We start from the raw sequence: 26,512 nt of genomic DNA, 5'->3' as shown, positions 1-26,512 counted from the left end.
TTGACTTTTTTTTTTGACTACGATACGCGTCGCCTCGCTATGCGAACAAATTACCCGTCAAAAAAATGTACCACTTTTAATACTAATAACACAATATACTATTTTTTTTCCTCTGTGTTGACACAATATTTGTTTCAATTCTGTCTTTATTATTTTCTTCGATTTATTTTTCCTTTCTCTTCTTTCTTTATGCAAAGCTATTATATTTCATAGCTCACTATAGCTCTGCCTTGTATCGCTTTGTTCACTTGTTTTGTTATGCTCTAACATTTCTATATATTTTTTTTGCGTGTCTTTAACAATCACATCATGTATGTTTCCTTAATTCCTATATTTACGCTTCTGTTACGTTCTTCACTCATAAATTACTTATTTTCCAGAATATTCCTATTTGATCATTTCTGTAAAACCTTTTATGCTACCAAGTTTCTAGACATGACCCGCCACTGCTCTCTTGGAAAAAATTCCTCGTATATGTTTTTTTATATTCCAGACACTCCATTAGTTCTGTTCTTTCAACACAAATTTATTCTCAGACCAAATTTCAAAGGCTTTTAAATATTCCAGTAGAGTTTAGTGAATTTATGGAGCTTCGATGACATTGATTTTAACTGAAATTGTACTTTCCAGGTTTTTACAGTTGTATACAAAGCTTTCCAGATATTCTTTGTTCACTTAATTTATTCCCATCGATTTTCTATCGCAAAATTTGTACACTCACACCGATGCTCAAAAAAAAAAAATTTAAAACTCGCCCCCTTGTGCAATTTGATCAAATTTTTCACGTTGCTCCGGACCTCAAACAGTTCCAGTTTCCATCCACTCTGTATATTTCAGTCGAATTTTTACGCCTGCGGTCATTTTATTTTTACTCTCTATCAGCAATTTTAGTTTTATTTACCCATAAATCTATAATTATTCGGACAACATTTTGCTCTTATATTAATAATATTTTGATGAAAAAATCTCGCAAGCGAACCGAAGTCGATTTATTTTTAAACGGCGCTCCTCACTGTCAATGTGGAAAAGCATGATTCGCCCTCTCTTTCCGCACAATCTCTAAATTTTTCAATTTTGAAATATCGTCACTCTGTAGGTATATCGGAACATATAAGTTGTTTTTTATTATTCTGAGGAGGGCTCACCTGTACGCTCGCTCTCGTAAATCTCCCTCTCAGAATACAAGACAAAAACATAAATTTTTCTGGCGGGGTAAAATTCCTCCGATGTTAATTCGAAACCACCCCCCATAACTAATGAAACCTGTCGTTGGCCCTATGAAAAATACCGATTATTTTTTACACCCTCTCTCTTCGTTCGTCGTTGCTCGGCGTGATTGATGTCTTCAGATTGTTCGATTGACGTGAATTAGTGAGAGAGAAGCCGGCTTTATACGACCAATTACAATTAAACTGTAATCGAGTGTTTTCCTTGTTTCCGTTCCTGCTTTCCAGAGAATTACTTAGGCAGCATTAGGGGGTAAGTTCGAGTCGGGCCGCTTGACAAACTTCTCTTTTGCTCAATTTATGCTTATTTGCGGTTTGTGACTTTCGTTCGATAATTAAACTTTCCCCAATGTATGCAAGCCGTCGGCGAATTTATGCAAGTGTCAAGTGGCGAGTGGCGACATGTTGCAAGCAACGAAATACTTTCCAGGGCTTCTACATCTTATTAACTTCACCTTCCTCTCGACAGTTTTCGGTTCGAGTGGATTATTTCTGAATTGAGCGGGACTTTGGCGGCGTTACTTTGGCATCATTGGAAGTACTTGTTCGTCGCCATTGACGTTTATCCGTGCTCGTTCAAATCAAATTTATATTAGCGGTGCAACGCCTAAGCTCGTCGTAATTAGTGCATTCAATTAGGTATTTTTTCTACTCGGTGTCACAATGAGCACTTTGTGACACCGAAAACAGTTTCACAAAGATCAATTTTATAGCATCGTTTCTATAATGCATTCATTTTTGTAATGACGAACTAACTGGAACTTTTTTTTTGTTAGATTTTTTCACAAAATAAATGAAAACTAGACAGTTGGCAATGATTTAAATTGTCATATTATTGTCACTGCCAAAATGAATGAATTTCCAAAACGGAGTAAAGCATCAATAAGCAGGCATAACCTAACTTTTTAAAAGCCCAAATTTGCGGTAGAAAAATGTGTTCACAAGGAAAAAGTTACTAAATTTAGAATTTGGGATTGGTATTGAAAGTAAATTTCAGTGTTAAATGTGATGTGATGTCATTTGAACCCGAATCCATGTTTTGGATCAAAATAAACTATTAAGGGGGTAGATTACTATTGTAACAACATCTGGGAGACCATTTAAAATTTAATGTTCAATGAAATGACATTGCTTCGTCAATACCAACCCAATTCCATTAATAAAAGTCACTAGATAATAATTTTATACCGGGCGATCAAGAAGGACTGTTTAAGTTGGCAATACAATTAAGAACATTTTTTTATTCGGCTATTTACAACACTGCAACCGGATATGTTTTGAGGGTTTATTGGACAGATATCTGACGTAGCATAAATAACGACAAAATGGTAGGTTATGAGAGTAAAAATTAACGGCAAAAAGAAATCAAAGTTGGAATTCGGAATAATAATCTAAAAATTAACTAAAGGAAATTCTCGAAGTGCTCCCCATTTTGCTCTATACATAAATTAACTCTTCTCTCGAACGATTCACCAGCATGTTTAATTTAATTTGAAATGTCAAATTTGACTTGTCATTGATGCGGCTGTCAGTGTGAAGCCGTCAACAACCGGAAGTTACTCCAGTTGTATCATTTAAAAATAAAATTCAGCATTACCAACTTAAACAGTCCTTCTTGATCACCCCGTATTTAAAGAAATTTAATTAATGAAGCCGAAGTAGAAAAAATAGCATGTTACACTCGTTGCACAAGACATGTCGAACTCGTTCCTTTAGACTAAACCCTCTCGTTCGACAATAGAGTGTCTTGTGCAACTCGTATAACAATATACTACAGGGTGAGCAACAATAACTGTTACAGTTGGCAAAAAAAAAAATATACATACAATTTTCAAGACTGTGAATTGTACGTATTTCGGTTTGTTTTATTGACACTATTGACAGCTGGTATACATTTCAAATTTAAACGTCTTGGTTTTTGTAATCTTTTATTAATAAAATGATTTTCTCGTTGGAACATGACACAAAAGTCACCAAAAATCACCAGAATTTATTGCCAACTCAATCAGTACTTGTTGCTCACACGGTATTTATTGACGTGTGTGCAGACTCCATTGTGTCTACATGGAAACGTTGTTTTCATTTGACGGATGAATCAGTTCGTAAAGTAAAATCGTTATAGATGTGAATTGTCAAAATGACGTGTGGTTGGTATCAACTAAAATTACTAGGCGCGCTTCTCGGGATTTTTGAATTTAAGTTTTTGTTCTGGCGCCAATCGTTAAACGTGAAGTTGTAAATTCGAACATTTTATTGAAAGAAAATTTCCAACGTTTGATGACCTCTACATTGTCGTTCAAACTTTAAACCAAGATTTATCCCTTTTATACATAGTACATAGTGAAATTTAACAATGATTGCCCAAAAATTGCAATTTAACAATTACTACGTTTCCATGAGGAACCGAAAGCGATTTAAAAACGGTATTGGTATTGAGTACGAAAGTGTAAATATGAGTAGTTTCAATACGTAGTCGAATCGATTTGAATTCTGTTTACAAATATTTTATTCATCTGCCGATAGTGTCAATTATGGTTAGGTCGTTAAGTCTCGGAAAAATCATATGTCAAGAATATTTAGGTGTGCATGACTGCAAGCGTTTACATGATAAATTTTCAGTCTCGATCTCGATACGATCCCAGGATTTGCCGTATCGACCTTGAATGTCAAAACGATTTCAATACGTTTTTGACGGCGTTTATATATCGTATTCAATACCAATACCGTTTTCAAATCGCTTTCGGTTCCTCATGGAAACGTAGTAGATAAATATGTTTTCCATTTTCTGGAGTATAACCACACTTTTAGCATCTGACGTATACGTACAGTCTCAGCAAAACAGTAAATATTTTTTTGCATTTTTTAGCAGTACAGTTACTGAATTTTTTAAAACTTTGACAATGACAATTCACATCTATAACGATTTTACTTTACTCGCGTTTTTGCGAACAGTAGGTGTTGGAAGGAGTGTGCTGCAGAGTTGTTTGAATAGAAATGGCAAAGCCTATATAAAAATGTTCCAACGTCGCAGTGTTGCCACCATGTCACCTACCATATGTGAACCCGTACTAGTAAAAAAATTTGATGTGATTAATTGATTGCCTAAAAACAAGGGGCTGGTGCATAACGTCATGCAGAAAATAGTTTCGCAAAAGACTGCGATTTGCACTTTGAAAAGTGATAAACGATTTACACAAGTGTGAATTATTAAATGTCAAATACATAAATACATATAAATCACAGCCAACTGCAACCAAATGAAATATTTGTAATAAAAATAATAATGAATGAATATAGTCTAAGGGAGTCCGTTTCGGCTCAGGGACGCGAGGGTCGCGGGTTCAATTCCGACCCAGGACGACATTTAAAAAAAAGGCTATATTCTATCTCGTATTTCGGGAGTCACGTTAAGCCATTGGTCCCGGTCTATTGAGTTTGGTCATCATGCCCCTCAGAGATTTGTAAACCAGTCCTAGACTGTGAAACAAATTTTTTTTTAATAATAATACTGAAACGTTCGTTTTCGGGTATAAATTTATGTCATTCCAACTTTTTGTCCAAGATTTTATTGACCAAACGTTGATCCAATTAAACCGCAAAACAATTTTAAATACTGATTAGTTTTTGTGTAAATTTTTTCTGTCACATTAATGACGCTTGTGAAGCCTCATGGGATTGTTTATGCTTTCTGTGTTCGTTTAATTTTAGAAATAAATAGTAAACAAGGGGGCTAGATCCGGACAGTAATAATAATAATAATAATGTCGCGACTTGTAGTAAAATTAAAGGAAGATGGATTTTATGATAATTTTACTTACCTACGTTCATTTTTTATAATAAATTTTATCGTTACTTGATAGTAATGATATTACAAGAAATGTTATTTACTCGTAAACTTGCCACCAAAAAAAATGGGAAATTGACGTACACAAAAATTTGTTTTTGTATGTATTTTAATCTGTTTAATTTGGTTTTTTTTTAAAGAGGTTAGAATTATCTGACATTGTCACCGAAATGAATAATCAAAATAGTTAATTAGACTTGGTTTGACACGAATAAAACTGACATAAGCTGGCAATTAATAATCTGATTTACATGATCAAATTTTATATTTCACATTTTTTTTTGGTGATCAGTGTACATAGGTATGTAATTTAACTTCATACCGTTTGGTTGCAAACTTAATCGTCAGAATTTGAGAATTTTTTCCTGTGTGAACGGATTTTGATAAATGTCACAACTTGTCAAAACGAAACGTCAAGCTAATTTTAAATATTTTAAGCGATTTGGAGCCTTTAAGGGATTAAGGGGCTCGTCGAACAAAAAAATGTTGTATTCAACTCGTTCGTGTGTAAATTGGGCTTTTTGTGGCATGAGTGGGCCCTTAAAACTGGCCCACTCATGCCAAAAAAGCGCAATTTACACAGGAACTCGTTAAATAAATATGGACATACAAGTAACATTATTTTCTCTTTATACAGGGTGATTCTGAAATAAGTTTGTAAAAAAATGTGGAGTATCCTTTGACACAAAAGGATTCTGCGTAAATGACTTTTGGAGGTGAAATCAAAGGATGGAAATTACCCTATATCCTTGTATTTTCAACGCCTACGAATAAGGAAAATTTGTCCGAATTTGTTAATTTCATTAGCAACCATGGTTCCAGCAACTCCACAATAAAGTCGTAGGTGCAAGCACACTGCTTTGTAAATGTTTCTATGGAAATGATCGAGAGGAGTAAGGTTACGTTTGTGACTGACGGGCACCTTTGAGTATATTGTTGCTAAACTACCAAGATAATCAGGTAATCACCTTTAACTCAGCAGCGTACTAGGAATTTTGACCAAATTTTCAATCATTTGTATCTCGAAAACGAAAAAACTTTTATAAGAAAATTTTTTTGTCTATGACTTCTTATCATCATCACCAATTACCGGGTATTTTCTCCAAACTTATTTTAGAATCACCCTGTATTATTTATTATACGTAGGTAACTGAAGAGTAGATTCTGAAATTAGTTATTTTGATAAATTGTAAAATTACGTATTAATAAAAATTGTCATAAGTATTGTTAATACTGATTGCAGGTATTTTGGATGAATGGAGAGCTGCACAGTACATATTTACAAAGTACAATTCAGACACAAATACAAAGTAATTTATATTTTAAACAGCTAAATCTGTTCATTCGGTTTTTGTCACAGTCGTAATTATTTTACCTATGATTGAAAAAAATCACCATATTTTTCTATTTTAATCAAATGTATTCAGTTCCATTTTCTAGCTCAAAACTGATAACAATAATGTCCAAACTCGTTTTGAAATTGTACAGTTTAACAAAAGCGGCTATTTAGTAAACGAAGCAGCAGTGTCGCATCTTCAAATAGAAAATATAGTTTACGATTTGCCGCTCAACAATTTTCTTATCGATTTGGTTTGTCTCGGACATCAACAAAACGATAAAATCACGTAATCTGTTTAAATGGAAAATAATGTAAAATTTGACAGACTCAAATTTCAAATTTCTGCATTAACGAATCCCTAGCGGAAAAATCCATCAGATTCTGTTATCTGCCTCATAAATATTACCAAATTATCGTTATCACAATACCATCGAAGACTCACCTGTGACAAGCCGATGCGGTAGATTAACAAAAAAAACACCAAGAACAAGATACAGTTGCGTCATCTTCGCGCTCGTTTGTTCGTCTCTTAACAACTTCCACCTTGTTGATCTCACATTCTTCGGCGACTTCTCTCGGCCGACCTGCAACAAAACGTGCCACCGTCGTGAATCGGCCTTTAGCTGCCGCAAATAAATCGATCAATCGCTCCCCGTGTTTATGAATTTGCTAATTGTGTTTAATGGCGAACCGTCTGAACAAACAGATCATTTGGATTTTTTTAAGGGCGCGCCAACAGCCGATTTATAAACACCGAATCGCCCGGAATGTCGTACATCGAGAAGAGATCCCGACATAAACACGACCAAATCCAACACAAATATGTGCACAACAATTATCTGCGCTTTTATACGAATGTAAATTTTATTGCTGTAATCTTTTAGCACGTCCCTTGACGATCAATTTGCCACACCGATTGATTTCGACGCGATAAAAACGAAGGACGCTCGTATTTTCCAAAGAGAAATGTTTTTTTTTGCGGCGGTTAGGCCGTTTCCGTCCATCGGAAGCGGCACCAGATCGATGGGGACGCCTCCCGACAGGAGCGTCGTTCCGGTTGGCAGTTTCCAAGAACTGGATTTAACACCAAGGTGAAGAAAAAAATTATTACTAGTGATGACCTAACGAACAGGTGTTAATGGACAACAATTTGAGTAAATATTTGCGTAATCGCGCAACCAGTTATACACGAGTGTTTAATTGGTGGCGGGAACAAAGGTGTTTATTGAAAAATCGTCGGGTGCGAACACTTTCGCAGCTTTGATGATGTCAATAATTGAGGGGTGCACCAGTTGGCAAACATTGCAAAATGGACGTTCACACGAGTCGCAGTTTTTGAAATCGATTGAAATTGATCGCGCGAGAAACCGGAGTTATGTAATTCTGTAATTAGAAAAAAGAAACATAAAACACATTTTCTGTGTTTAAATCGAAATTCAAACAAACAGAAGTGGAGTGGCGAAAGATTTGTTTTACTGTCCGAAAATTGAAATTCTGATTATTATTCCAACACTCAATTTTTCTTTTTTACCACTGTCTCGGTGCCAATTTCACAACACCGTGAGAATCACGAATTGATTGTTTCTTTTACAATTTCCACAACAAACCGTAACTTACCGAATTTATAGTTTCAACCCCACAACTTCCGCTCTCACAGATTATCGTCTCTTTTTTATTGTTTATTTATTGGGAGTATTCTTCTTTAGTCTTATGTTCTTTGACGATGATCGCAACCGACGCGCACCCGGACACTGTTGGCCGAAACGACGCGTTTAATGCGACGTCGGGATGCTTACTGAAAGTTCAGAAGCGCGCTTTCAGGATAATCGTGTCTTTGCGGACCAAAACTGCGCGTTTTGCTCCGACTTTTCCTAATGATTTGTGTGATTGTTTACTGTCAGGATTGACTTTTTGTCCGTTCTCGGTCGAATGTTTGTTTGTTTCTGTTTGTTTTCATCTCAAGCCGGTGAAGAGTAGTTGGTTGATTATTAACTGATAGGAGAAGAGCAAAGCTACATAAACGGGAAGGCTTAAAAACCGCTTTCCCAATGAACAGAAAGAACATTTTATTTACATAATAACGACAAAAGTCGTGTATTCGTGCCAACGACGAAACGTTCAAACATAAAATAGTACCTATATTATTATACGAGTTTAATAAGACGCTTGATTTCCACATGAGTGTGTTTAAAGCACGACGAGTGTAGCAAGAATGGAACGAATGTGATAATACGTCTTATTAAATGAGTGTAGTATACTATTTTATCTACTTTGTTTTACTAAATCCTGAAATTTCAAGTGCCCAAGTTTTCATATTAGACTAGGGACTTCCGCGCGGGTTGGTAACAGATATTTTTCACAAAAATTTCAGGTTATAATTTGTTATATTTACTAAATTTACTTCGTAGCTTCACTCGTTGCCTTGGTGCCTGACGTCAAACGGCTGGTGTTGCCAATATAACAAAAGCTAAAACTTACCAAAAACAGTTTAATAATATGATTCATTATTAAACTGTTTTCGATATAATAATGAGCCCATCTATAACGCAAAGTAGATAAATATGTTTTTTGTTCGACACTGTCAGAATTTGTGAATTTTCTCCTGTGTGAACGGATTTTGATAAACGTCACAACTTGTCAAAATGCAACGTCAAGCTAATTTTAAAGATTTTAAGCGATTTGGAACCTTTAAGGGGCTTGTCGAACAAAAACACGTTGTATTCAACTCGTTCGTGTGTAAATTGGGCTCCTTATGGCACTCGTGGGTCTTTGGGGCTACTCATGCCATAAAGAGCCCAATTTACACACGAACTCGTTAAATAAACTACTATTGTTTATACAGGGTGATTTACGAGGAATAATGAGCCCGACGGAATAGAAAATGCAACCCGCAATTCATCAGGAGAAAAACCCGGACATTTACCGCTTCGATGTCCGGCTTTTTGTTGCAATGTATTGTGGGTTGCATTTTCTATTCCGTCGGGCTCATTATTCCTCGTAAATCACCCTGTACATACTTATTATAAATCTGTTATTTTATTAATTTGTTTATAGTAAATTCATTTTTGTAATGACGAACTAGCTTGTAAAAACAAATGACGTAACCCATAACCTAACTTTTTAAAAGCCCAAATTCGCGGTAAAAAGGTGTGTCCACAAGAAAAAGGTTACTAAATTTACTATATGTTTTTAATTTCTGAAATGGAGTTCTCATGGCAATACTGTACACATGATGACGGGTTAACCCACGAGTATTTTAATTACGAAGGTCTAAATTTTGCGAAAAAATCTTTTTTTTTTTTAAGACAAGCTTCGCCCGCAACCGCGACTCAAGGAGTATACCGGGACATTTTTTTAACTCTGAACATAGTCCATACTTATTCCCTATGTTCAATTTTAAAAAACACAGATCAATGCATTGTGAGTTGTTATGCAACCAAATATACCGAACACCAGAGATTTTGAAATAATGTTAAAAATTGTTCCGATTGATGGAATTGGTCTATCATGTGTTGCATTGGAAATGTTACGCACATTTCTAATGCTCTGATTGGCATAGAATAACTGCATTATGTGTATTTCTTCTTCAAACAACTTGACCATTTTGTTAAACTGTCAAGTGCTTATTTTCGTTACCTTGGTTACTTGATTACATACATGCATTGATCTGTGTTTTTTAAAACTGAACATAGGGAATAATTATGGGCTATGTTCAATGTTAAAAAAATGTCCCGGTATAATATTCTACAATATACTCCTTGCCGCGACCAAACGCATTGATTTCGACCAATCCGACTAATCGTTCGGTGGCCTGGACGACCCGTCCACCATTACCATTTTATGACCAATTGTGTCATAACAAAGTTTGACGTTTAGTGTTCTGTGACGTTTAGTTTTGAGGTTAAATCGTAATGGCCAGGGACGATAAACTATTTTTCCACAAGACCGTTCAGCATCTAGCCAGATCTTTAGCCTCTATCAAAAACACACCATGGGATAAGGTAATTGAGCTGAAAATTGTTTAAGAATTTGCTTGAGCTGTGATCGACATGTCCTGTTAATTTTTAATTGTTACCTTGAACTTTAGCCTCCGTTGTTTAATCGGTTCGTGTTCCAGGTGAAAACGCTTTACTCGCTGTGTCCCACCGAGACGAGCAACGGGGTCCTCTCGGTCAACAACCGCCAACAAGATGCTGTCATCGCTCTGGGGATCTACTTCCTCGAATCAGACCTCCAACACAAAGACAAGATCTTGCCGTATTTACTCAAATTAGCCAAAGCACTAGGAAAAGCGACGTGGTCTGACGAGATCAGACTGCATCCTACAGACAGTGAGTTGAATAGTACGTGTATTTTAGGATTTGTGATTCACATCTGTGTTGAAGGAATTCCGGTGGGTGAGAAATTCAGTTTTTGTCTGCACACTCTATTGTGCGACATCGCCGTAAAATGCGAGACTTCCAGAGAAGAGATAATCGAGACTCAGGTGGAGTGTTTGGTAAAATTGACCAACGCGATTTTGAAAGCGCGCGAAAACTGCAACACCGCCGTCAAATTTTTTCTTTGCAAGACTACGATCCCAGTTCTGATCGGTTTGTCAAGGGCTATAGGAAGGTTTTGCACCACAGAGCGGCCCCTTATTTGTCGATTGTTCCCCAAACCTGAACCTCCCATAACGCAGGCGATCAGCACAGATCAGAACGCCTACAAGAGGAGCTTTAGCAGCTTTCGCTCCATCATTCCTAGAAGCTTGTCAGGGAATTTGACCGCGACAGTCGACATCTTGGCGCTGACGCAGGGTTACGAGACCACGGACGTCGCCTACAGTTCGGCGTCGTTGAAGCGCGGCTCTCTCATCAACCAAAGTTTGGGCAGTTACGACCCCTCCACCTATTTTTTTGCCAAGTTCGGTTCCAGTTTCAATCAGTTTCCGCACTTGAGGGTCAACGATCCGAACGACAAGAAACCGCAAATTATTTTCCAGTTGCAACACTTGCAGACGATTCTGTCGTTGGCCAAGAAGTTGTTGACCAAAGACATGTTGAGTTTTCTTGACGAGCAGTCTCTCGAGGTTTATTCCACAGGAAAAATACAAATTTTTCCGTACAAGACGTATTCCGAGATTATCAATCTCGTGATGGTGACTTTGATGAGAGAGTTGCTTCAGCCACAAAAGAGCCTTCCCATTCCATTCACAAAGGACGTTCAGGAGTTCGTTAAAGGTATAAAATGTGTTAAAAAGCGTTAGGCCGGGTGTAGTAGGCTGTGAGTCAGTCAGGTTGGCAGTGCTGGTTGTCAACACAGTGTAGTAAAGTATGCTTCTCAACTTTAAATGACATGTTTACACATTTTGAACACCTACGGTATCTTGATTTTTACACACTAATCAAACTATCTGTCATTTTACCGCACGGAGTGTGTAAAATAACAAGAAAATTTTAAGCTTTCTGGAACCTCCCAAAAAGGTTTAACGTATCGTCCATTTATGCTAAGACAAGATACCGCTACCATTAATCCGCTCAGTTTTCAAAAACGAACAGAAATTAATTGTTTTCTTCTAAAGTCTGATGGCGCTATCTTGTGGTGTAAATTGTAAGCGTGTCAGTTATCGATATAATAGATAACTTTCTGCCATTTCATTAATTAAATGTCAATCTTTGACAGGTTTTGCAAAATTATTGGTTATAACAAACAAGTACTTAATGGTCGTCGGCCAAAAAGATGAATACATTACTAATGCGGTAGGCATTTTACATCACTCGGTTTTTGTTAATCTAAAAACCTCGCGCTGTAAAATGTAGCTTACCGCATATGTAATGTAAATAACTATTATAACACAAAAAGAGGTAAAAGCAATACAAAGAAATGTCAACTCTATCTGCGAGAAAAAGAGATTATGACGGCTGGACTCGTAAATGGGGTGATTGAAACAAAACCGGAAGGCAACGATAAGAATGTAGTAAATGAGATGGGAAAACATTTAAAAAAAACCTTGTTTTTTTGTAGGAATTAATTGTTTGCGTCATTTCAGGATTGTATTTGAACGGCCAGACGGAATTGCAAAGCCGCAATCATGACGCCAGCGAAAGAGAAGATCGCGAAAGCAACTTCGCCCTAGTTAACAAATTCAAAGTAAACGTGATGGCTAACGCCGCTTGCGTTGATTTGCTAGTCTGGGCCATAGGAGACGAAACAGGTAATACAAAAGAGAATTCGACTCCGATCGATCTTCCATCAAGTACCGTCACTATAACTATGAATTATTTTTTCCAGTCGATAAAGAGTATAACTTGCCGACATTGCTACGGTTTTTAATGCGGGTTTTAGGTGACAAATCGTTTACCCCCGTTTTCTTTGTTTATTAAAATTTTTTTAATGCGTTGTGTGTTCCAAATTTTAATCTTCATTGGGACAAACGCAACGATCTCAAGTCGTTACTTACTAGACTAGTTTTAAGTCAGAATAGAAGAGTTGGTCCTTATGGAGGTTAAATTGTCCTCAACTTGACTACAACAGGAAGACGTTAACTGTTTGCTCTGGCGGGTGAATGTTGAATTGTACTGAGAGATTTAAAGATGCTTTTTGATGTCTCGGATGTAGTCAAGATTGAAGAATTTAGTTTAGAATTGTTTTCCTCAAGTTTTTGGCATTCTCCCTTACAAAGAGACCAAAGCTTCAAAGTGTTTTAACGTTTTCCATAATACTAATAAATCCCCGTCTTTGATTTCTTCGTCTGTCTGAAGAAGTCGATGGTTTCGTAGGTGCCGACAGTCTGTGCGGTCGCCTCACCGAGAAAATCAACTCCAACCACGGCTACAAACTAGTCCTGGCGCACATGCCCCTCCTGATGGTGTGTCTCGAGGGTCTGGGGGCGCTAGCCAAGAAGTTCCCCAACATAGCTTCCACTTCGATCTATTGCTTGCGCGACTTCCTCATCACTCCCTCCCCCATCCTGTCCAAACTCCACCGACAAGCCAACGAAAAGGGTAACAAGGAGAATCTCAAAGTAATAGGTGCGCAAGTTCGCCAACGCAAACTTCCTCAGGACTAACCGTTCGTTGTTTAGCACACGTGAACGGACTCAAAGCCGAAACGACGAAGACGACATCGCCGACCCAGTCGGCCTTCGAGAAGCTCCGTGACGCCGCCATCGAGAACCTGTGCTACGCGTTGGAGGCAGCGCACTCCACAGATCCGGACTGCGTCAGAGCCCTGGTGGCGTCCGTCTCCAATCGATTGTTCACGGCGGAGAAGAGCGACAGCGAATCGACGCTGATCTCGACCAACATCGTGATCATGTTGGGTCACGTGGCCGTGTCCATGAAGGGGACGCCCAAGACCACCGACACCATTCTGCAGTTTTTCCAACAGAGATTCTGCAGAGTTCCCTCTGCTCTGGACACGCTGATCGTCGATCAGTTGGGGTGCATGATCATAGCGCAGTGCGAGAGCCACGTTTACGAGGTGGTCATGAAGATGTTCACCATGATCACGGTGGAGAGCAGCAACGCCGCCTACGGGAACCCCACGAACGAGAAGGCTCAGTACCGGTATAGAGTGGAGTTGATAGTGACAAGTGACGTTTTGTTTCATTTGTTAATTGCAGACACGTGTCACGTCCCGTGATCAACGCCCTCGCCAACATCGCCGCCAACATACAGAGTGAAACGCAGATGAACGAATTGTTGGGTCGCCTGCTGGAACTATTCGTCCAGCTCGGTCTCGAAGGAAAACGAGCCAGCGAAAAATCACCCGGTATATCTATCAGCGAGATTTTTTTTTCTGTTGGTGATCGGAATATTTAAAGGCGCGCTGAAGGCCTCGAGCTCTGCCGGCAACCTGGGGGTACTCATCCCCGTGATCGCCGTCCTGCTGAGAAGGCTCCCCCCGATCAAGAACCCCAAGCCTCGCATCCACAAGTTGTTCCGGGATTTCTGGTTGTACTGCGTGATCATGGGGTTTACCGCTTCCGACTCGGGGCTCTGGCCGAAGGAGTGGTACGAAGGCGTGAAAGAGATCGCCGTAAAGTCTCCAGCTCTGGTGTCGCCGACGTCGAGTCGATCAGAGATGCGCGAGTTGCAATACACCAGCGCCGTCAGGAACGACAGCGTCTCCTTCAATGAGCTCCAAGAGCTGAAGAACCAAATCTTGGAGCTGCTGAGACACCCGACGGACGTGACGGCGTACGTCAACAAGCTCACCTTCGCCCAGTGCACGTTCTTACTGAGCGTGTACTGGGTGGAGACCCTGCGAATTCAGAACTCGGCGGAACCGAGTCTCGTCACCATCATCACCGAGTACTTGAGCGACACCGCTTTGCAGAAGGACAAGTCGGGGATGTGGGTGTGCGTGTCGTCGGTGAGCGAGCGCGTCTTCGAAAAGTTCCTCGAGGTGATGAAGAACAAGCCGAAGAACGAGGCCAGAGAGGCGGAACTCGAAGGACACGCCCAGTTCTTGCTGGTGAACTTTAATGACCCCCACAAGCAGATCAGGAGGGTGTCCGACAAGTTCTTGGCGAGTCTGGTGGACAGGTTTCCGCACTTGTTGTGGAGTCGGAGGGTGTTGTGGACGATGCTCGACATCCTCCAGGTGTTGTCGTACTCACTTCAGCTCGATCCCAACCAAGAGACTCCCACCTTGAGAATTCCGCAGACTCCGTACTCGATACAGCTGATGGACACTCTGGAGGCCAGAGAGGCCATAGTGAAAGACTTCGCCGCCAACTCGGAGCGCATCATCAAGGAAGCGATGAAGTGGGCCCCGCAGTGGACGCGTTCGCACATCCAGGAGTACATCAACCAGATCCCCAGTTCAGGGATGTGGCACCACACCGGTCTATCGATGGCGCTCGAGTCGATCCTCCAGTTTGGTCCGTTGAACCTGTACAGCGCCCCGTTGAGCATCAGCACTCTGGAGAAGCGCCCCAAGTGCGTCAAGAGCGACTCGTCGAAGCTGATGTCGACGTCGGCGATGAGATCCAAGTACATCGGCGAGGTGATCGGGATGTCCGCCGTGTACGGCCCCGAAGGCAAACGCGCCCTCGTCGACTTCATCCTGAAGAGGGTGTGGACCGCCTGCAAGGAGCGTTCCGACGCCGATCACCGTGACGCCCTCTGGCAAGCGACGGCGCTCCTGATCTCGACGACGGAGCTCAACCGCAGCCTCCTCCACTGCATAGCGTGGTCGCAGGTGGAGCTGTTCACGGCGGAAGCGATGCGCAGCGCGGTGGAGTGCTGGCAGTGGCTCATCACCTCCAAGCCCGAGCTCGAGATACGATTCCTCCAGGAGATGGTCTCCTCGTGGAACTGCACCGTGCAGAAGAAGCTGGGGCTGTTCTCGGCGTCCCAGCCCATGACCGGCCCTCTGGCGGCTTGCGAAGGGGCGCGCCTAGAGCCAGATCCGCCCTTCGTCAAGCCCCACGGGATCTGGGTCCAGTTCATTTGCGAACTCGTCGAAACCGTCAAGTACAGCAGCTACGAGAAGGTGGAGATGTTGGCCAGTTTGATTCACAGGTCTTTGGCGATGTGCGTGGGGGCGGAGCCGCCGTGTCAGACCAGATCGGTGTCGGCGATCGGAGTCCGGTTCAAGTGAGTTGTGACGCACCAGAGGAAGAATTAAATCGTTTAAAAATAAAACTTCTTCAGGTTGCTGACTTGCGGTCTGTCGCTTTTGCAAGGCGACATCCTTCCGAAGAGCCTCGCCAAGAACGTCCTGCGAGAGAGGATCTACTGCAGCTGCCTGGATTATTTCTGCAAACCGGTGACATGTCCGTCACAATTTCCCAGAGAACTGCGCGAGGACATCACCACGCTGGTCAGATTCTGGCAGACGCTGCATTCCGACAAGAAATACTTGAAAGCCAGCGATGTGGGGGACCTAGATCTGGGTCCCACGTCGCCCATGACGATGGTGCAGAACAACGAATTGACCAAGCCGGGAGAGTTCAACAGACCCACCACCGGCTGGATAAACACGGTGCCGCTCTCCAGTAGCACCGCGACTCTGAGCAAGAGGTCGGCCAAGTCGAAGAGGGTCCCTATGGCGGACAACTTCGTCAAGTGCTACCTGAAGAAGAGGAATCTCATCCTGGACCTTCTCGTGAGTGTGTCTCGCACCATCGAATGGTACAAATTTAAGGTATCGCGTTGCAGGCGGTCGAAATCGAATTTCTGGTGGTGTGGCACAACCCCACGTCTCGCCAGGAGCTACTTATCCCCGGCGAGGATAACATCGCCACCTGGAGGGCGAAAAACATCACGGAGAAGCAGTGGCAGGACTACACGAGGCTGGCGTGGGACATCTCGCCGGTTCTGGCGACGTACTTGCCGGCCCGCTTCAAGGTCAACGAGGCGATCATGAGCGAGATTCGCCACCAGGTTCAGCAGAATCCGGTGTGCGTGTCGCACGTTCCCGAAGCCCTCCAGTACCTGGCCACGACGGACACCATCCTTAGTGACAGCACCAAGTTGGTTCACATGCTGACGTGGGCGAGGATCTCGCCGATCACGGCGCTCTCCTATTTCAGCAGACAGTTTCCGCCGCATCCCATCACCGCGCAGTACGCGGTGAGGGTGTTGTGCTCGTATCCGGCGGACGCCGTGTTGTTCTACATTCCCCAGCTGGTGCAAGCGTTGAGGCACGACACGGTAGGTTTCCGTTGGGTTTGGTTTTGTTTCGGTTGGGGTGAAATTGTGCGTTCGAAATGTCGAACGTGTTGTGACAGTAAGGGTTTTACATACTCGTATATACGTGTAAGAATATTAGGAATGAAAACCAAACACTTTTTGCACCTTTTTTGCGTTGCACTCGATAATTTTTAAATCTTAACGAATGTCATGGCGTAGTCAACTTTTATGCTTGAACTGTACATGGCATGGCATGGCCTCGTGCGAAGGTAAAGCGCATATACCATTTTTTTATTTTTTTCGTTCAATTGTCACGATTTAATAATCTTGTCACGATTGCATATTGTGTGCAACTTTAATCCCAGATGGGCTACGTCACCGAGTTCATCAAGTACATCGCGAAAAAGTCCCAAATCGTGGCCCACCAGCTGATCTGGAACATGAAGACGAACATGTACCTGGACGAGGACATGCAACACAAGGACGTCGTCCTGTACGACGTCCTCGACGGCCTCTGCAACAGCATCCTCGCCGAGCTCTCCGGCCCCGCCAAGCAATTCTACGAGCGCGAGTTCGACTTCTTCGGTAAGATAACCAACATCTCGGGCGAGATCCGTCCCTATCCGAAGGGCACCGAACGCAGACAAGCCTGTCTCGCCGCCCTCAGAAAGATCAAGGTCCAACCTGGCTGCTACTTGCCGAGCAACCCCGAAGCCATGGTTCTCGACATCGACTACAACAGCGGCGTGCCCATGCAGAGCGCCGCCAAGGCACCCTACTTGGCCAGGTTCAAGGTCGCCAGGTGCGGCATCAATGAACTGGAGAACATCGCGATGGCGGTTTCCGTCAATGAGGTTGGCGGAGGGAAATTTGTGTGCGATGATTTTTAAAAGATTCGTACACTTTCAGAATCACGAGCAGAGTTTCGGACCGGAGATGTGGCAAGCGGCCATATTTAAAGTGGGAGATGACGTCAGACAGGACATGCTAGCACTCCAAGTGATCGGGATATTCAAGAATATATTCCAGACGGTGGGCTTGGAGTTGTACTTGTTCCCGTACAGGGTGGTGGCCACGGCTCCGGGGGTGAGTACAGAGGGCAGGGGAGAGAGTAAAGGGAACTGAAAACGGCGAAATAAAAGAATTGAAGCTGCATTCAGCTTCTGCGCTCATTCATGTGGTTTGCACGTGGTTGCTATGCGGTGGTGGTGAACGAAGGAAGGTTTATTCTACAGTATGTTATTGAAATACGTTCAGAAAATTTAACCGGTGATAGAACTCATCAAAACAAATTACTTTTCTATTTACCATTTTTTCGAAAAATCCTTCTAAATCCAGATAAATTTTAATTTGTTTTTCGCAGTGTGGCGTTATCGAGTGCGTGCCGAACGCAAAGTCGCGCGACCAACTGGGGCGCCAAACCGACATCGGTCTCTACGAGTACTTCCTAAAGAAATACGGCGACGAGAGCACCAAGGAGTTCCAGAACGCCCGCAGGAACTTTATCGTCTCGATGGCCGCGTACAGCGTGGTGGGTTTCCTGTTGCAGATCAAGGACAGACACAACGGCAACATAATGCTGGACACGGACGGCCACATTATCCACATCGACTTCGGGTTCATGTTCGAGTCGTCCCCGGGCGGCAACCTGGGCTTCGAACCCGACATCAAGCTGACGGACGAGATGGTGATGATCATGGGGGGCAAGATGGAAGCACCGCCTTTCAAGTGGTTCTCAGACCTGTGCGTCCAGGCGTACCTCGCCGTCAGGTAAGGGGGTGGTCGATGCGAGACGGAGGTGTCGGTCAAAAAAGAGTCGTTTCAGACCCTACCAGGAAGCGATCATTTCTCTGGTGTCGCTCATGCTAGACACGGGACTGCCGTGTTTCAGGGGCCAGACGATCAAACTGTTGAGAGGGAGATTCCACACGGGGGCCACCGACAAGGAGGCGGCGACGTACATGCTGCAGATTATCCGCAACAGTTTCTTGAATTTCAGGACGAGGACCTACGACATGATCCAGTATTATCAGAATCAAATTCCTTACTAATAATTGTCTATGGGCTTAAGTGGATGTCTGTCTAGGTGTTAGAGAAAATATCACTGTGATCATTGTGAGTGTTTTATTGAATGTTAATAAAGATGTTAGAAGTTGCGGGCCATCTTGTTTTTGAAAAGATCTCGATCCAGCAGTCGTCCGAGTCGGTGATAAACTTGATGAAATTCACTCCCAATGTTTCGAAGCGTTTGCAGGCTTCGCCCACGTCGGGCACCATCACCCCGATGTGACTTAAACCGATCAGTTTTATCGTTATTATTTGATCATTTACTGTTTTCCTCTCGGGTCAGAATTTCCATTTACATATTTACAGTCCAGGTTGTTTTCGGTGGCCCAATTGCTACAATTACCAACGGTAAAAAATGCGCGATCATCGCATTGCGGGAGAAACTTCACTCGCCTCTGTCAGCGGTCCCCGGTTCACCTTGTACGTCCTTGGGATCTTCGTAGCCCATGAAGTAAGCACAAGGAGAATTTCATCGTGGGAAAGTCCATTTTCTGCAACAGGCGCATCCCGAGGTCTTCCGTGTTAAAGGGAAGGCCCTTTGCGGTGTCCTTGGTGCGGTACATTGCTGGAATATGAAATCCTGAAGTCAGACTTCGGTTTTGAGGTTATGTTTCCCTTAATTTTTGTTTTTTGCGGGGGCTCTTTGGACAGTTGTTCAACTTCATCGTTGGAAATTAGTTGCTCGATGGGGCGACTAATGGTTTTTATTTTGATGTTAAATGACTAAACTTGAACTTTTCCAAAAAATATTTTTATTGACTGTATTTTCTACAATTCATTAGTAAAACAATCGGAACTATTTACATTTCATTCTTTTTCATCTTCTTTTCGAAAATCCCCCGCATCTATATGATTTTGAACCATATGCCTTGTCAAAGAAGAGATATAATTATAAGAACAATAACAAATATCACACCTAAAACAAATCTTCTGTTACGGCGACCACTCGCTAGCAAAAATAAACCAGACGCTTACTTATACAGAGCCCCCGTACCCTTATGTATCTCGGTGTGTCTCAACAAGTTTGAGTGCCTGGAAAAAGTCCTCATGCAAACGTTACAAGCGAAATGTTTATCCGGAAAATGGATTTTCTTATGAAAATTCACGTCGTACTGCGTCAGGAACTGTTTGCTACAAATATCACACGAGAACGGCTTTATTCCGGTGTGCGTCAGAAGATGTCTCTTCAGAGCCCACTCGCTGGCGCACCGAACCTCGCACACGGAACACTCCAAAGGCCTCAGATAGACGTCGTGGCTGGGCAAGTGCTTTTGGAGTTTGTTCTGTGAAGTGAAACATTTGTTGCACTCCGAACAGAGGAAGAGTTTGCCTTCTTCGACGTGGATGTTGCGATGCTCTTGGAGCTTCTGGAGGTCATCGCAGGATTTGTCGCAGACCTCGCAGATGGTGTTGTTGCCGTACGTATTGTGGACGGCATTCATGTGTTGGCGGAGCTGGAGGTTGGTTTTGAAGTATTGAGCGCAGATGATGCATAAGTTGCCGGGGGCGGGATTTAGGTTTACGCGAATCGTCTTGTTGCCGCCCTTTCCGTACGATATTAGGATTGTTAGGCTCGTGGTGATCGTGAATTTTCTGCAATTGACGAAACAAAAATACTTAGTAAAACAACGGTAGGTTGTCAGCATTTGAGAATTTTCTCCTGTGTGAACGGATTTTGATAAATGTCCCAACTTTTCAAAACGAAACGTCGAGCTGATTTTAAAGATTTTAAGCGATTTGGACCCTTTAAGGGGCTCTTCGAACAAAAAAAAACGTTGTATTCAACTCGTTCGTGTGTAAATTGGGCTTTTTTTGGCATGAGTGGGCCAGTTTAAAACGCGAGTGGAACGAATTTAAAAATTACTGTTTCTCAAAAAATCTAGAGGGACATTTTTTTATTGAGTCAGTATTAAAATTTTTAAAGTACACAAATAATGGAAAAAATAATTGACGAATTTGTCAAAATGGCAATTACTGTGAAGTGTAACCGAAAGGACAACCAAAGATAACAATGTAGGATAATTTGACATATCAAACTTGGAACTGGTCGCTCCGGATAGAATGCAAGAAAAATGTTGCTTGCATGTCTCTAAAAGACAATCCGGAGTAATACCATTTTACGAAGTTGACTTTTTATTATTTTTTACTATTAGGATAAAAGTCATGTGACCTAAACGATATTTGAAATTTAGCGTTGAGCCAATTTGGAAGTTATCGCAGTTTGTTGGTATAACTGACGCTACTTCGGTGACATAAGAAAATTAATATTTTCAAAGTGTGTTTTACCCAGACATTATTAACTAATAAAAACTATCAACAATAGATACTACTGAAAACACGTTTGAGATTAATCTCTTTTATTATTATTTTACTCGAAATTAAAATTATTGTAATCTACAAACATGAGTTTACAGCGAGTTCTCTTAAATCAATTCCTTTTTGTCTGCTTTTGAGCTGCACATATTCTGGTGAACAATTTTGTAGCGAGTATATTCTTCGTATGGATTTATGAGCAACCACCTCTCGAAGAAGGGTTAAATCATCATCCGCTGAAAAACGTAACCGCTCTTGTTTCGATTTTTAAAAACCTAGCATGACGCAAACTCACAGAACTTTACCACGAAATCATTTTAAAACGTCAAAAAATGACACAGCACGTAATTGCAACTACATATTTAATCAACGACTTCTCATTATATTTTAATAAGTTCGCTGGATTGAACGCTACCTTAAATTCATACGTTATTTTGTTGGAAATATCGTGTGCCGTTATGATTTTATTGTTACGATAAAGAATTTAGCGGGTTTTACCCAACTTTAGTGTGGACTTGGGGATAACTCCCTACTATTTAATCAATACATGCTTAATATTTAATTTTTCTGGTCTAACAGAACCAGAAGGTGTTAGAAAATAATCAGAAATGAATTTAGGTACATTTTTTTTTACTCTACAACTTTTGTATTTAAGGTTTTGTTGGAAAATAATTAGGGGAACCAATATCCGAGGATTTTTACTATTATACGTAAAGTGCCTATGTACCAAAATCCATTCTACACCCAGTATACATTATATGTATTCATAATTTTAGGTTATGTAAAGTAGCGGTATTATGCGTGTTCCAACACCCAACGTTCCAGTGGATATTCCACTATTGTGAAATAATTTTTTTAAGTCCATTTTATAGTTGTTATATAACTTTCTATTATGGATAATTAATAATTAGTTGTGTTTCAATTTTAAATTAAAATTATGAATAAACATAAAAATACTCACGTTGACTTTCTCTCCAGTTTATCATTCCCGCTGTCAATACTGAAGTGGTCTCCTAACAACACGTCTTGAGTATCCTGATCCAGAACAAATTTCCACTTCTCCACAACCTCATCGTCGACAATCTGACCTACATCCCTTTCCATATAACCGTAACTATATGACGTAGTCTTGATAAACGTGTCATTTTCACTGGAATATCTCCTTTCGACTAATTTAACAACAATATTTTTGTTTTCTAATTTCTTCCTAACTGACTCCATCTCCATTATACCTCCTAGTGTTTTGGAAATTTGCTCAAAACTTTCCTTTGACACTGAACATTTCTTTACCAAGATTCTAGCTGGATCTTCGATTTTCACAGCCTCGATCGGAACCTCTTCTTCATTTTCTTCAACTTGGTTCTTTTCATGCACGTAAGTGTCTTCTACGTCGTCGCACTGAGGAAGACGATCATTCACGACAACATTTTTTTCTTCCTCTTGCTGATTCCTTTTCAGATCTGTCTTTCTCTCAACGTGTATGATTTTTCCTATAATTTTTTTACCACTTCGCGTTTTTCCTATTGAGATCTTTTTGTCTAATAAATCGCTCAGTTCTGGTTTCCTTAATTCATCGTTGTACACTTTCTTAGGTGATCTATTTCGCAGATTCGTACTGTGGGATGTTTTAAGTCGTCTTTTTAGCTTTTCCATGTAACTATGCAGAGTTACAGTCTGACCTGTTATTAAGTTGCGTCCAGTTATTTTGGATAGATCAATTGTCTCATTTTCAGTACAATTTTTTTCAACCTTACCGTCACTTGATTCAGTTGTTACATCTTCAGAGTTGCAAGATTCAGTTTGATAAGTATTTTCATCTTCCATTATGGTATACTCCAAGCTGTTCAGAATATTACTTTGTTTCAGAAAACAGTATAAACAATAAAAGTTGTACCTAATGTACACAGTCTATCACAAGAAAATTAATAGTTATTTGTACAACTAGTTATGAAAGTCATACTTTTTTCACGAATTTGCAGATTGATTAACGAGAGCGCAGCCCGAGTTAATCAAGCAAAAATGTGAAAAAGGGGACTTTCACAACATGTTGTACACACTATTTTTTTGCGTATCGATGTAAGTTGAGAAATTTGGTTCAAAAGAATGTATGAAAAATTACAAAAAAAAAAATTGGTATGCTTTGACAATCATCTCCAAGGAAATGGAATAAAATGATGCAAAAAAGTACAACTTTCACTACGATTTTTCGTGTAAAAAAGTGCTACTTTCACTACGATTTTGTGTGTAAAAAAGTGTCATTTTCATTACGACATGCAAAAATAATATTTACATACGTAAATCGGTGGTTTTGTTTTTAAAATTTAATTTAAAAAAGCAGAGTAGAATGAAAGTTATGAGATGAAACAGATAAAGAAGTTTGTACATATGTATTAAAAAAAACCTCAACATTTAATCGGCAATTACAACTTACGCAATGCTTTTTCTAGAAATAAAATTTTATTTACATACATATTTTGAAAACAAAAAAAATATTGATTTGATTTTTGAATAACGCCGTTATCGGTGATCACGATTTTTAATATTTATATCGCACAAGGTGAAATGTTTTCACCATTTAGTAGCTAAGGGTGATTCATTTCACTGCTGTATATTAATTTCATTTACCTCTAGCAACAATGCAATAAACTGATAAGTGATATTTACCTTTGTTCATTAGTTTGTTGATCAACTAAATTTTCTTGTTTTTCAACAAATTCATCAAAATTCAACATTTGTCCCTCCAACTTGATCCGTTTAAATGGATAAATATTACCATCTTCATCTTGAATGCCTGCTACATCTGCTTCAGCAAGTTCATGCACAGGAGTGAATTCTTCAGCATCTGGTTCATCATTTGTGTAATAAATGATTTGTTGGACACTATTTGTATCTTCTTCTACCAACTGCACACACTCACTGTTTTGAAACAAATTGTTCACACATGCATCCTCTCCATCAACCACGAATCCTTCATTGGTATCATTTATGTAATATTGAGTGAGACTAGTGTCACCTTCTTGTAAGAGTATTGTTTGGTTATCAGTAACTATATATTGTCCATCAACTAAAATGGCTCTCGACTTGTTGCTACAAAGCAGCTGCAACCCAATACCTACTGTTATCGAAACTTTTTAATCATAAAACAACTCACATCTCTCAATTCTGGGTTGATGTCATCTTGGTCTAGAATGTATTCTTGGTCCTCGTAGACGTAGTGGATTTCACTTTCGTCCAGTTTCAGGTCACTTTCAGACATTTTTCAAAAGTTGCTGTTAATAAAATTCTTATCAAGTAACCAAAGAAGTGTCATTTTTTTAAGGAAATGTACACGAATAACCTTTTTCTGGTTGAAGTGTTCATGTTTTGTTGGTTTCAAATTCTCAAAAAGGTTTTGAATTGTAGCAATTACTCAAATTTCAATTTGTGTACAATCGGTAATAAAATGAATACACTTACCGAACTTACCTTGCGGTCTAAATCACTGTCGGTATGAAAACAAAATGGCGTTACCGATTGAAACTGAATAAAACTTGTTTTGGAAATTTGTCGGGTTTTATATAACATGATGATCCGTCGGGTAGCAATGAGATCCTGTGATGTATTTTTTAGAACATCTTAATTTATTAGAAGAGGAAAGAACCGAAAATTGCAATTTATCCAGTTGGTTCTGAAAGCGCCCTCTAACCGTTGAAATGAAAATGTGGTTCCAATCCAAAGTAAATTTTCTGTTGTGTAGGTTCAGGTACAGGCACACGGGCGAGAATGCATTTAGCACATAGCCTAAGCACGTTCCACCCATAACTGTTTAGGCGCGAATTTTAAATATTGAAAATAAAAACGCCGACTTTACCTGACCTGAAAAATGATGTGACAGCGTCCTTATATCGAAAAGAACTATTATTTTGCACGTTTGAACCTGCTTTCTGATCACGCAGCGGCGCGATGTGCCAGTACTTTGGCTATGTGTTAAATGCATTCTCGCCAGGCACGGTTCAAGTTAAGAGGAGTCCTCACCCTACCGCTCTTATGGGTTTTTTAATGTATACAGGTGATTCAAAACGAACGCACCAACTATTAGCAGTTGTACAGAATACAGGGAGAAGAATATAAAAAAATTGGAATTTTTTTTTCCCAGCTTCAATTAAAAGTTACAGCGTGTTAAATTTAGAAAATTTTAATCAAAAATGTTGAAAAAAAATTGTTTTTGTTCCAATTAGGTACATTAGACGGAGTATTCGTTCAATTGCAATAACATTCACTAATTAAATTAGTTTTCTTTTAGTCCGTTTGCCTTTTTAAAAACCGAAATTTAAAATTTTTGTTACACGATTTTTGAATAAATCTTAGTCAATTAATCATGTGCTTGTATATGTCAACAAAAAAAATCAAAATTTCGAAATATAAGAAAAAACAAAAAAGCATCAGGAGAACATTTGTATTATTTTTTTTGACGTTCCTCTCACTACTTTATACGATTACAAGTGTTACAATCAAACACTCAATTTGTCAGGATTCAAAAAACAAACTCAGACCTCTTAATAATTCACTATATTAAGGACTCTTGGAAATCAGTACAAGTTACCAGATCTTAGGTCAAAACAAGAGTGTCTAAAAACTAACTAAAATCGCATTTATACATCCCCTTTCTTACATCTGGCATCCATCTATCACCTCACTCACCCAACGCCCACACCAAATGCACAAACCACATGCACCCGCAAAAAACCACAACGGTCATGTCAGTCCCAGCAAATTTACACACTAACCATAAAACATATGTCAACTGTTTCTAACACCCATGGGAAACGCAGAGGGCTGTCTTAGATCTGTCAGCAAGTGTGACTAATGGACATTTGCCCTTGTTTCGCATAAGTGAAAACTACCACGGTCCTAACAAAACAAAAAAAAGGAACTTATGTCTAATTAATCCATTTTTCAATATCTGTAACACAAGTAGTTGGTGCAGTCGTTTTGATACACACTGTAGTTCCGGCATCATATCTCCGTTATTTTTCAATTTTTCCGAATCAAATTTATATTTTTGAAATCCTTGCACTTTTTTCTACAAACTGACCGTATGATTTTTCAAAATAGCAAT

At 40.3% G+C, this 26,512-nt stretch overlaps 3 protein-coding genes across 10 annotated transcripts in view; 1 reads left to right on the top strand and 2 right to left on the bottom strand.

The window, feature by feature from the left end:
* Lgr4 (Leucine-rich repeat-containing G protein-coupled receptor 4) overlaps nt 1-8,213 on the bottom strand; it is a 75,794-nt gene extending 67,581 nt beyond the window's left edge. For 3 of the 4 annotated variants that reach the window (XM_069045559.1, XM_069045560.1, XM_069045565.1), the window contains exons 1-2: nt 7,186-7,214; nt 6,852-6,993 (exon numbers count right to left, since the gene is read on the bottom strand). In XM_069045559.1, coding sequence (XP_068901660.1) covers nt 6,852-6,993; nt 7,186-7,206 — 163 coding nt within the window. In that variant the 5' untranslated portion in view covers nt 7,207-7,214. Of the gene's footprint in view, nt 1-6,851; nt 6,994-7,185; nt 7,215-8,026 lie in introns of those variants that run through there. The other variant, XM_069045561.1, reaches the window with a different exon arrangement.
* A 1,992-nt stretch (nt 8,214-10,205) lies between these two features.
* Pi4KIIIalpha (phosphatidylinositol 4-kinase III alpha) lies at nt 10,206-19,190 on the top strand. Of its 3 annotated transcripts, XM_069045558.1 has the most exons (16): nt 10,206-10,410; nt 10,527-10,740; nt 10,795-11,631; nt 12,441-12,605; nt 12,683-12,729; nt 12,876-12,879; nt 13,171-13,422; nt 13,476-13,959; nt 14,016-14,164; nt 14,217-15,996; nt 16,054-16,507; nt 16,561-17,055; nt 17,400-17,888; nt 17,944-18,120; nt 18,398-18,804; nt 18,860-19,190. In XM_069045558.1, exons 1-16 carry the CDS (start codon nt 10,321-10,323, stop codon nt 19,083-19,085), a joined length of 6,270 nt encoding a protein of 2,089 aa, XP_068901659.1. In that variant the 5' UTR covers nt 10,206-10,320; the 3' UTR covers nt 19,086-19,190. The 3 variants fall into 3 exon arrangements, with proteins under 3 accessions (XP_068901659.1, XP_068901657.1, XP_068901658.1); XM_069045556.1 differs by lacking the exons at nt 12,683-12,729; nt 12,876-12,879 and having other exon boundaries at nt 13,153-13,422; XM_069045557.1 differs by lacking the exons at nt 12,683-12,729; nt 12,876-12,879 and having other exon boundaries at nt 10,207-10,410.
* A 646-nt stretch (nt 19,191-19,836) lies between these two features.
* Nucleotides 19,837-25,062, bottom strand: LOC138129265 (GDNF-inducible zinc finger protein 1-like). 3 transcript variants are annotated; one of them, XM_069045566.1, is made up of 6 exons: nt 24,871-25,062; nt 24,566-24,683; nt 24,079-24,512; nt 22,376-23,254; nt 20,077-20,694; nt 19,837-20,017 (listed from the first exon to the last, which is right to left on the bottom strand). In XM_069045566.1, exons 2-6 carry the CDS (start codon nt 24,668-24,670, stop codon nt 19,909-19,911), a joined length of 2,145 nt encoding a protein of 714 aa, XP_068901667.1. In that variant the 5' UTR covers nt 24,671-24,683; nt 24,871-25,062; the 3' UTR covers nt 19,837-19,908. The 3 variants fall into 3 exon arrangements, with proteins under 3 accessions (XP_068901667.1, XP_068901668.1, XP_068901669.1); XM_069045567.1 differs by having other exon boundaries at nt 24,880-25,062; XM_069045568.1 differs by lacking the exon at nt 24,871-25,062 and having other exon boundaries at nt 22,376-23,093; nt 23,169-23,254; nt 24,566-24,864.
* Nucleotides 25,063-26,512: the final 1,450 nt, after the last annotated feature.

This window comes from Tenebrio molitor, chromosome 4 (genome assembly GCF_963966145.1).
Source record: "Tenebrio molitor chromosome 4, icTenMoli1.1, whole genome shotgun sequence".
NCBI classification, from domain to species: Eukaryota; Metazoa; Arthropoda; class Insecta; order Coleoptera; family Tenebrionidae; genus Tenebrio; species Tenebrio molitor.
This window is presented reverse-complemented; position numbering and strand designations above follow the sequence as displayed.

What these genes read in the sequence shown, in the direction of transcription:
- LOC138129265 (XM_069045566.1), bottom strand. Translation starts at nt 24,670, where the DNA reads ATGTCTGAAAGTGACCTGAAACTGGACGAAAGTGAAATCCACTACGTC. An exon ending in TCAACCCAGAATTGAGAGAT is followed by an intron (nt 24,513 to 24,565) that starts GTGAGTTGTTTT and finishes ATTGGGTTGCAG; the next exon opens with CTGCTTTGTAGCAACAAGTC. An exon ending in AAACTGGAGAGAAAGTCAAC is followed by an intron (nt 20,695 to 22,375) that starts GTGAGTATTTTT and finishes CGTCAATTGCAG; the next exon opens with AAAATTCACGATCACCACGA.
- Pi4KIIIalpha (XM_069045558.1), top strand. Translation starts at nt 10,321, where the DNA reads ATGGCCAGGGACGATAAACTATTTTTCCACAAGACCGTTCAGCATCTA. An exon ending in CGTTCAGGAGTTCGTTAAAG is followed by an intron (nt 11,632 to 12,440) that starts GTATAAAATGTG and finishes GCGTCATTTCAG; the next exon opens with GATTGTATTTGAACGGCCAG. An exon ending in TGGCGGTTTCCGTCAATGAG is followed by an intron (nt 17,889 to 17,943) that starts GTTGGCGGAGGG and finishes GTACACTTTCAG; the next exon opens with AATCACGAGCAGAGTTTCGG.